At 38.7% G+C, this 10,233-nt stretch overlaps 1 protein-coding gene across 7 annotated transcripts in view; it reads right to left on the bottom strand.

Annotated features, from left to right (window-relative positions):
- Positions 1–431: 431 nt before the first annotated feature.
- LOC125463618 (carcinoembryonic antigen-related cell adhesion molecule 1-like) overlaps positions 432–10,233 on the bottom strand; it is a 29,369-nt gene continuing 19,567 nt past the window's right edge. For 5 of the 7 annotated variants that reach the window (XM_048555125.2, XM_048555126.2, XM_048555122.2 and 2 more), the window contains one exon: positions 3,983–4,088. In XM_048555125.2, the coding sequence (XP_048411082.1) occupies positions 4,066–4,088 (23 nt within the window). In that variant the 3' untranslated portion in view covers positions 3,983–4,065. Of the gene's footprint in view, positions 4,089–8,619; positions 9,831–10,233 lie in introns of those variants that run through there. The other 2 variants (XM_048555123.2, XM_048555124.2) reach the window with 2 other exon arrangements.

Genomic DNA, 10,233 nt, shown 5'->3' with positions numbered 1-10,233 from the left:
GAGAAAAGCTGGCTGTGCCTTTTTACAATATTTTCAAATCCTCAATGAAGTTTGCACATACTAAAAGCCTGAGCCTTGAGCACCTAGATATCCAATCAAAAATCAGTGCATTTATGCACAATCTTGCGGCACAATGTTTCTTTAAGTTACTTGATTTTTCCATACCAAACTCATACATGCACCATAGGCACCAAGCAGTTGAAAATCTTTTTTCATCCATTGATCAAGATTTTACAAAGTCCAGTGGTTTTATTAACTGTAGCAGGCCATCTATGTAATATTTATTCATCTGAATAATGGTTTCAACACTGGAACATCTGCTAAGGATATTAATTCCTTGAGTTTAAATCAATTGGTCAGTGGAAAATAGGATTGGAATTTATTAATGACTTGCAACACCATGCTTTATTGTCAAGATCTAATTGCATGAAATGAGGCCGAACAATTTTGGCAGATATGATGCAAGGATGTAATTACAATCTTCCATTCATATATTTTAACTCCTAAAAATGAGCGAAGAGGATAAAAGAGCATTACAACAATACCATTTCTATATGCAGTGGATAAAAAAAGCATTACAACAGTATCATTTTTATGTTTCAGTATGTTCAGCATTATAACAAAGGTATATATCAGAATGTGTTTTTACATAATCTGTGGGAAAAACTTACATTATCACAGCACTTTGCAACATTATGTATGGGTTGTAAGAATGTTAATTTTAAAATTTAATAAAAACATTATCCAAGAACTGGAAATTAGTTTACAAATAGAAAAAAAGGAATGTTGCAGTCTAAATTAAAATTTATGTTTTTATTTTTTATTGGAGAACTTGAACACAGCACATTTACAAACTTCATTTGTTGGCAATTTTATCCATTAAATTATAATGGTTCAACAACCTAAATTGCTTATCATAGCATATCTAGATCCATGAAAGATTAAGTGAGCCAATAGATCATGTATGACAGGTAATATTTTAGAATAATTCGATATAAACTTTTAACTGATCTTGGATGGCCTTCACTCTAATGTGGGAAATGAAAAAAAAACTCACTGCCAGGGAAAACTAGAAAATAAATTGTATTTGTAACGAGAACATGAGAAAGCTCTGATGAATGGCCGAGTACAGAGAAAAGAATGCTGAATTGAACATTGTCGCATTTCCTCTGTGGCTTTTCTTAGTCCTTCATTTTGCCATCCTTTATTTTTGCTGCTTTGCTCTAAATGCATGCCACAGTGTAAGAAAAGTGCCCTAACTAACTGCATGTGTGTAGAATAGAGAAACTAACACGAACACTACTTCTGTGGTCAAAGCCTGGCCTTTATCATATGGGGCCATCTGTTTGCCTTTGCAGCTACAATCAAGCAATCCAATCCCACGTCATAAAAATACGGGGATGGACAGCAGAAAGTCTTTGAAGTGGTGCATCACTGCTGTCCTCTGCTGCCCATAAATACACACCACAGGTAGCACAGCAAATGAGAATTGTTTTTAATTAGTCTGTACAGACATATTATGACACATGGTCTGGGTAATTGGGAATTGAACCCATACCTTCTAGCAGAGGGAATACCTTCTAGCATTGGGAATAACACCTGCATTAAAGTAGATAGAAGAGTTGATATTATTTTAAAAAAGCAACAAGGTATAATTTGTTAATTTTAGAAAGTAGTTTTCATCCAGTATGTGATTGAAAATAAATTGCATGTCACAGAAAGTTGAGGTACATTTTACAAAAAGAAAGGTCAGCTTAAAAGACATATACATTTAAGAAGTTGAAACTATATTTTATCAAAGGGATGTTTTATAAAATTTCTGTGCTACAAGTGTGAAATGTCTCTATGTAATTACCAATTGCTGATAAATGTTAAAAAAGTTCACAAATACCAGGTATTTCAAAGATAGTGACACAACACCTTTTAGTGGTATTTCAAGTGAATGATTGTCACTATAACATCTTAGGCTAATCTTGAATTCTGTCTCTCATATTTTCTAATAATGAACACTGTGGCCTTTTTAAATACAGCCTCACATATACAGAGAGCAAATAAGCTGAAATTATTTTTGTAGGATCCAGTATCAAAGTACATTTAGTCTAATAGCATCAAGATAATTCACAATCTTTCTGACACTGCTGAATTCTACCTATTTTGAAAGTGATGTAACAGCCCTGCTTAAAAAATTACAAAAACAAATGCTTTATGTAGTCGTGCCAGTTTACATCACCATTGCAACAAATAGGTAGGAAACCTCCTTCAGTGATTGGAGACATAGCATCGAAGGCGAGGTCTTTTCCAATATAAAAACAGCTTTTGTAACAAAACATTTGACTGTAACATGTTAAATGGTTTTAATGGCAGATAACCGATCCTGAGCAAACTAATGTGGAATGAGACCATAAGACCTAGGAGCAGAAAGTAGACCATTCGGCCCATTGAATGGCAGAGCAGACTCAATCAGGGCTGATAAGTTCCTCCACCCCATTATCCCGTTTTCTCCCCCTAAGCCTTGATCCCCATTGACAATCAAGAACCTATCTATCTCCTTCTTAAATGTACTCAATGACCTGGCCTTCTGTGGCAGTGAATTCCATAGATTCACCCCTCTTTGGCTGAAGAGGTTTCTCCTTATCTCTATTCTTACAGGTCTTCCCATAACTCTAAGGCTGTGCCCTCGGGCCCTAGCCTCTCCTACAAATGAAAACATCTTCCCAACATCCACTCAGTCCAGGCCATTCAGTATTCTCTAAGTTTCTCAGCACAATAGAGCTGCATTCTTACCATTTTTGGCATGAGCAGCAAGTGAATTCCCTGGGGATCACGCATCTACCTGCTTCCTAACCGTCTGCTATGAATAGGACAAAAAAAATGTTGCCACTGCAGTGAATGTCTATCCAGATGCAACTACATTACTGCTTCAACTTTGGCTAAATGAGATGAAAATCAGCATGATAACAGTTCTAACCCAAAATAGGAAAAACCATGCTAAAAAAATTGGAACCAATTATTTTTTCTTGTCGTTATAACTTAATGTTTAACTCTAAAGGACAATCTAAAACTAAAGCCAAATATAAATCCAAAAACAGAATAAACCCCAAATGCATCCTTTAGGATTTACAAACTCTTTCTCCACATTACAAAGCTCAGAAGGCTCTTTGCTTTACATTTTTTAAAAATCATAATTGAATAAAAATAGATGTTAATTTCTAAATTATAGAATTGTAGAATATTATGGCATAGAAGATAAACATTTGACCTATACGCCTATGCCAGATATACTTTATTCACAAGGTTTTAATATTAAACGTGTAAAATTAAATGATATACTGTACTGGTGTGTTTTCCAAGCATTTTCCTCATTATGTTCCTTCTTCATACCTTATTTTGCCTTTGTGATCCTAACCTGCTTTTCCTGTAGCTCAGTTTATGTTTTATTCAAAAACTTAAAAGTTACTCCAAACATACACAGTTTGAAGTATAATTGGCATGTTGGGGGGATAACTTGATTAATTTCTTTTCAAGTTTCTTCAATTAATCTTAAGTTGTTGAATGCAAATATTGGAAAGCAGACTCACGAGAAGACTTTGTGCTCCTTTGGATATATAACATTATGGAGGAATACCAGGAAATGAATGCTGGTGAATTCTAAAGCATTATCTTACAGCTGACTGTTGGCGATGTTTAATATCTGAAAGCTTAAAGTACAACCTTACACCTCTGCAAAATGAATACAACTTCTTTAAATAATTTAGCATCGTGATGCAGGATTAGGATTCAAGACCATTATTTTTTGAGTTCACATTCCAGCCTTGATTGTTGCCCGAGAAGGGCTTCAGTGGATTTTCACCAAGACTTCTTGATAAAGCTTCAAGGAGTTGATTGATCAGCCTCTGAGGAAGAACAGAGTTATCAAGAAGCAGGCTCTGTTTCATCAAGGCCCACGCTGTCTGGCAGTATCAATGAGGTATTGACCATGATGGTGATATTGTTTCCTAGATCAGATTGCCTGCCAAATGAAGACAATATTATCAGAAATTTATGGCAGAACCAGGTCCTCATGATTTAGTTGATGCTGCATCTGTGGGCTAAAAGAAAAGATTTTTGAAGAAACATTGTTAACAGAGCCTCCATAACTAAAAATTTCAGATTTACTTACACAGTGAGAATCTCTTAAAGAAAATTAATCCTTTCAAGGAAATAATGATTTTTCATGAAATAGGCCACAGTATGTTACATTTCTTCAAATTTAATATTCTTCTGAGATATAAGAACCCTTTATTTTTCCCATGAAATGTAGGAGAAATTGCAAAACAAAAATTACAAAATAAAAGTTCCTGACAATGGGGTCTGGAATTAAAATGGAAATGTTGCCAAATAATGATCATCCTTGGTTTGAACCTACTAAAGGTAAAGTTTTGATCAGAGTGTTGAGGAAATGTGATCACATAATGCTCACGAAATGGGCGTTGAGTTTCCCTGGAACTATGTACAAAATCGGAGATAGAAAAGCCACAGCAGGAGTGAGAAAGGTATTTAAAATAGCGAGTCACAGGACATACAAGATCACACTATCAGTCGAAACAGAGGTATTTAACTTGATTTGTTGTCGATTTCTCCAAAGCAGTGATTTACTTGTCCACAGATAAGTTTCATTGATATTTTCTGTTATAAGTTATCTGCTATAAAGTTGCTTTATGGTGAACAAATTTCATAGTGGAATTCTAATACAGGTATTAGATTCCTTGTTTATCTGCAAAGGATCCAACACCTATTTTAGGTGCAAGCAATTTCAAGTCAGAGGCTAGAACAAAATGTAAAATATGGATATCTGAAATTAAACAAAACAAAGTGCTGCAGAAACTCAACACATCTTGCAGCATCTTTTTTGGTCTGCGGGATGTGGGCATGAGTCCATGGGATCTGGAGTCAATGTTGAGGACTCCCAGGGTGACTCACTCCCAACCCTATCCCATCATGCAGCCGGCTCTGGTGTGTCTATCCTGCCAGTGGGACACACCCAGGAATGGCAATGGTTGTGTTTAGGACAATGTCTGCAAGGTATGATTCTAAGAGCATGACTATTTCAGGCTGTTGCTTGACTAGTGTGTGGGACAGCTCTCCCAATTTTGGCACAAGCTCCCAGATGTTGGTGAGTAGGACTTTGTAAGGGTTAACAAGGGCTGTGTTTACAGTAATCTTTCCTAATGCCCAGATCAATGCCAAATGATCTCTTTAGCTTCTTTCCTGTTCTTAGACTTTGTCACTGTTTGATTAAAAATAAAGTGGTTTGCTGTGCTGTTTGAGGGAGCATTGAAGAGTCAACGACACTACTGTGGGTTTGGAGTCAAATGTAGCTTACACCAGGGGATGGTAGGTTTCCTTCCCTAAACAAACGTTAATCAAATTGTTAGGATTTTACAACAATCCATATTTGTTTCGTGGTCAACACTGGAATAGCTTTTAATTCCAAACTTATTAATTGAATTCACATTTATGGAAAGAGAAAGTGAGTTAATGTTTAGATCCATTAAAAACTCTTCAGTTTTAAAGACTTAACACTGTTTCTGTCTTCACCAACGCTGTCAGCACAGTTGAGTTTCTCTAGCACTTTGTTTCCATTTCATTTCAGGCTCTCACTGGAAGGAACATACAGACCCCTGAAATTGAACCTGACTGTTTTCATATCTGTATTACGGCAGAAGATCAAAGAAATCAGATAAGGAAAAGTTACAACTACATTCTGAACAGAATTAGTCTCAACTAGGTAGTACTAGGTAGTTTGACTATAGAAAATGTTGAGCGTAGGGTGGTCTGAAATAAAGTTTCAGGGAAGCAGGATGGCACCGGCAAGCAAGAAGTTGGATTGAAGTGTGTCTACTTCAATGCTAGGAACGTCTGGAATAAGGTGGGTGAACTTACAGCATGGGTTCGTACCTGGGGCTTCGATGTTGTGGCCATTTCGGAGACATGGATAGAGCAGGGGCAGGAATGGTTGTTGCAGGTTCCGGGATTTAGATGTTTCAGTAAGAACAGAGAAGATGGTAAAAGGGGCGGAGGTGTGGCATTGTTGGTCAAGGATAGTATTACAGTTGCAGAAAGGATGTTTGGGGACTCGTCAACTGAGGTAGTATGGGCTGAGCTTAGAAACAGGAAAGGAGAGGTCACCCTGTTGGGAGTTTTCTTTAGGCCTCCGAATAGTTCCAGAGAAGTAGAGGAAAGGATAGCAAAGATGATTCTCGTTAGGAGTGAGAGAGACAGGGTAGTTGTCATGGGGGACTTCAACTTTCCAAATATTGACTGGGAACACTATAGTTCGAGTACCATAGATGGGTCAGTTTTTGTCCAGAGTGTGCAGAAGGGCTTCCTGACACAGTATGTAGATAGGCCAACAAGGGGCGAAGCCACATTAGATTTGGTACTGGGTAATGAGCCTGGTCAGGTGTTAGATTTGGAAGTAGGTGAGCACTTTGGTGGTAGCGATCACAATTCTGTTATGTTTACTTTAGTGATGGAAAGGGATAGGTGTATACCACTGAGCAAGAGTTATAGCTGGGGGAAAGGCAATTATGATTAGATTAGGCAAGATTTAGGGAGCATAGAATGGGGAAGGAAACTGCAGGGGATGGGCACATTAGAAATGTGGAGCTTATTCAAGGAAAAGCTCCTGTGTGTCCTAGATAAATATGTACCTGTCAGGCAGGGAGGAAGCTGTAGAATGCGGGAGCCGTGGTTTACGAAGGAGGTGGAATCTCTGGTCAAGAGGAAGAAGAAGGCTTATGTTAGGATGAGATGTGAAGGCTCAGTTAGGGCACTTGTGGGCTACGAGGTAGCCAGGAAAGACCTAAAGAGAGAGCTCAGAAGAGCCAGGAGGAGACATGAGAATTTGTTGGCAGAAAGGATCAGGGTAAACCCTAAGGCTTTCTATAGGTATTTAAGGAATAAAAGAATGACGAAAGTAAGATTAGGCCCAATCACGGATAGTAGTGGTAAGTTGTGTGTGGAGTCTGATGAGATAGGGGAAGTGCTAAATGAATATTTGTCATAGTATTCACTCTAGAAAACGACAATGTTGTCGAGGAGAATACTGAGATACAGGCTACTAGACTAGGTGGGATTGAGGTTCACAAGAAAGAGGTATTAGAAATCCTTCAGAAGGTGAATATAGATAAGTCCCCTGGCTGGATGGGATTTATCCTCGGATCCTCTGGGAAGCCAGGGATGAGATTGCCGAGCCTTTGGCATTGATCTTTAACTCGTCATTGTCTACAGGAATAGTGCCAGATGACTGGAGGAGAGCAAATGTGGTTCCCCTGTTCAAGAAGTGGAGTAGAGACAACCCTGGTAATTATAGACCAGTGAGCCTTACCTCAGTTGTTGGTAAAGTGTTGGAAAAGGTTATAAGGGATACGATTTATAATCATCTAGAAAAGAATAAATTGATTAGGGATAGTCAGCACGGTTTTGTGAAGGAAAGGTCGTGCCTCACAAACCTTATTGAATTCTTTGAGAAGGTGACCAAACAGGTAGATGAGAGGAAACCGGTTGATGTGTATATGGATTTCAACAAGGCGTTCGATAAGATTCCCCACAATAGGCTATTGTACAAAATGCGGAGGAATGGAATTGTGGGAGATATAGCAGTTTGGATCAGAAATTGGCTTGCTGAAAGAAGACAGAGGGTGGTAGTTGATGGGAAATGTTCATCCTGGAGACCAGTTACTAGTGGTGTACCGCAAGGGTCAGTGTTGGGTCCACTGCTGTTTGTTATTTTTATAAATGACCTGGATGAGGGCGTAGAAGGATGGGTTAGTAAATTTGCAGACGACACGAAGGTCGGTGGAGTTGTGGATAGTGACAAAGGATGCTGTAGGTTGCAGAGAGACATAGACAAGCTGCAGAGCTGGGCTGAGAGGTGGCAAATGGAGTTTAATGCAGACAAGTGTGAGGTGATGCACTTTGGCAGGAGTAACCAGAAGGCAAAGTACAGGGCTAATGGTAAGATTCTTAGCAGTGTAGATGAGCAGAGAGATCTCGGTGTCCATGTACACAGATCCTTGAAAGTTGCCACCCAGATTGACAGGTCTGTTAAGAAGGCATACCGTGTTTTAGCTTTTATTAATAGAGGGATCGAGTTCCGGAACCAAGAGGTTATGCTGCAGCTGGACAAAGGTCTGGTGCGGCCGCACTTGGAGTATTGTGTACAGTTCTGGTCACCGCATTATAGGAAGGATGTGAAAGCTTTGGAAAGTGTGCAGAGGAGATTTACTGGGATGTTGCCTGGTATGGAGGGAGGGTCTTACGAGGAAAGGCTGAGGGACTTGAGGCTGTTTTCATTAGAGAGAAGAAGGTTGAGAGGTGACTTAATTGAAACATATAAAATAATCAGAGGGTTAGATAGGGTGGATAGGGAGAGTCTTTTTCCGAGGATGGTGACGGCGAGCATGAGGGGGCATAGCTTTAAATTGAGGGGTGAAAGATATAGGACAGATGTCAGAGGTAGTTTCTTTACTCAGAGAGTAGTAAGAGAATGGAACACTTTGCCTGCAATGGTAGTAGATTCACCAACTTTAGGTACATTTAAGTCGTCATTGGATAAGCATATGGACGTACATGGAATAGTGTAGGTTAGATGGGCTTGAGATCGGTATGACAGGTCGGCACAACATCGAGGGCCGAAGGGCCTGTACTGTGCTGTAATGTTCTATGTTCTATGTTCTATGTTCTAGAACCGCATTTGGATTTGAGCGGGTAGGTTCATAGGACACAGATCACGGGTTTTAAGACCTTATGCCTTTCCAGTTTCCTGGCCAATTTAAAATAAACAAAATTTAACATAAAATAATAGATGAGAAGTAATTTCACAGGAAAAAAAGTAAAAGATCAATATCTGGATCAAGTGAATCTTGTTGTTTTTGCTTTTCAGTGGAAGTGCTTGCAATAATGTTTTGGGAATGCTTCAGTACATATGCAAATTGTTTTGCTTTTATGTTAAGTGCAATTCCAATACCACTATACAATTAGTGGAGAAAAATTGACCAGAATTTTCAGTTGCATGCATTTACTAGGATGTGACAAAGAATTTTCCAGAAATTGTTCTCCGTCAATCCAGTATTCCAGCTGAAGAAACCAGTGGCAACATACTATTCTTCAGGAAGTGGATGGAATTTCCACTGCATAACAAGACCTAAAGAATCTAGCAGATACACCAAATAACAATCATAATGGTCTTTTTTTGCTGGGATTTGCCATTGTCTCACTCCCTATATTCAGTTCTTGGAGTCACTTTAGGTCCATATATCCTGTTTCCACTATGAGGAAGTATCTGTCAACATTGGTGAATTGATGTCTTCAAAATCACTGTTACTGGGATTCCAGGTGGTGTCTTTGGTAGGTTTATTTTTTTCTTTCATGAGATGTTGCATATCACTATTTGCCCTTGAAAGGAATGGCTTGCCAGGCCATCTCAGAGGCCAGTTAAGAGTCAACTGTATTGCTGTGCCTCTGGAGCCATACGTAGGCCAGACTAGGGAGAGATGGCAGATTTTATTCCTTAAAGAACAATGGTGAACCAAACAAGTAATGATGGTTTCATGGTCACTATTACATAGACTAGTTTTCATTCCAGAATTATTAACTGAATTTAAATTCCACCAGTTTCTGTGGTAGGATTTGAATTCATATCCCAAGAAGATTAATGCTGAGTTTCTTGATTACAACACCAATACACCATCACTGCCCCAAAGTGCAGCTCTAAAAGTGTAAGTCATTGTTAGATTCCACTGTCATTGAGGCATTTCCTTATTAATTACTTCCATTCTAATGAACAGCTGTAACGAGAAACCAAACATTAGCAGATTAAAGTGCAAAACAGTGCAGAAACCCACATGTATACTTTCAGATTGAGATAGAGAGAGCGGGTGCACAGCTTTATTTAATTTGCAACAGTACTGTTGTATGAGATTAAAATATTAGGAGATGAGCATTTTATTTTGTTAGATCATATTGAACTGGAATCTGGGTCTTTAGGGTTCCAAACAACATGTCCTCCCTTTTATCATCCTCTCTATATAGACATGTCAAATAAAGCCTGTTGCTATTCACTTATTAAAATGCAGACCTTACATTTCTACACCCTTGAAGGGGCAAGAGACCATTTTTCAAGATAATAAAATGTGAGGCTGGATGAACACAGCAGGCCCGGCAGCATCTCGGGAGCACAAAAGCTGACGT

The sequence above is a fragment of the Stegostoma tigrinum genome, chromosome 22 (genome assembly GCF_030684315.1).
Source record: "Stegostoma tigrinum isolate sSteTig4 chromosome 22, sSteTig4.hap1, whole genome shotgun sequence".
Lineage (NCBI taxonomy): Eukaryota > Metazoa > Chordata > Chondrichthyes > Orectolobiformes > Stegostomatidae > Stegostoma > Stegostoma tigrinum.
The sequence above is the reverse complement of the archived record's forward strand: the minus strand, read 5'-3'. Positions and strand labels throughout refer to the sequence as shown.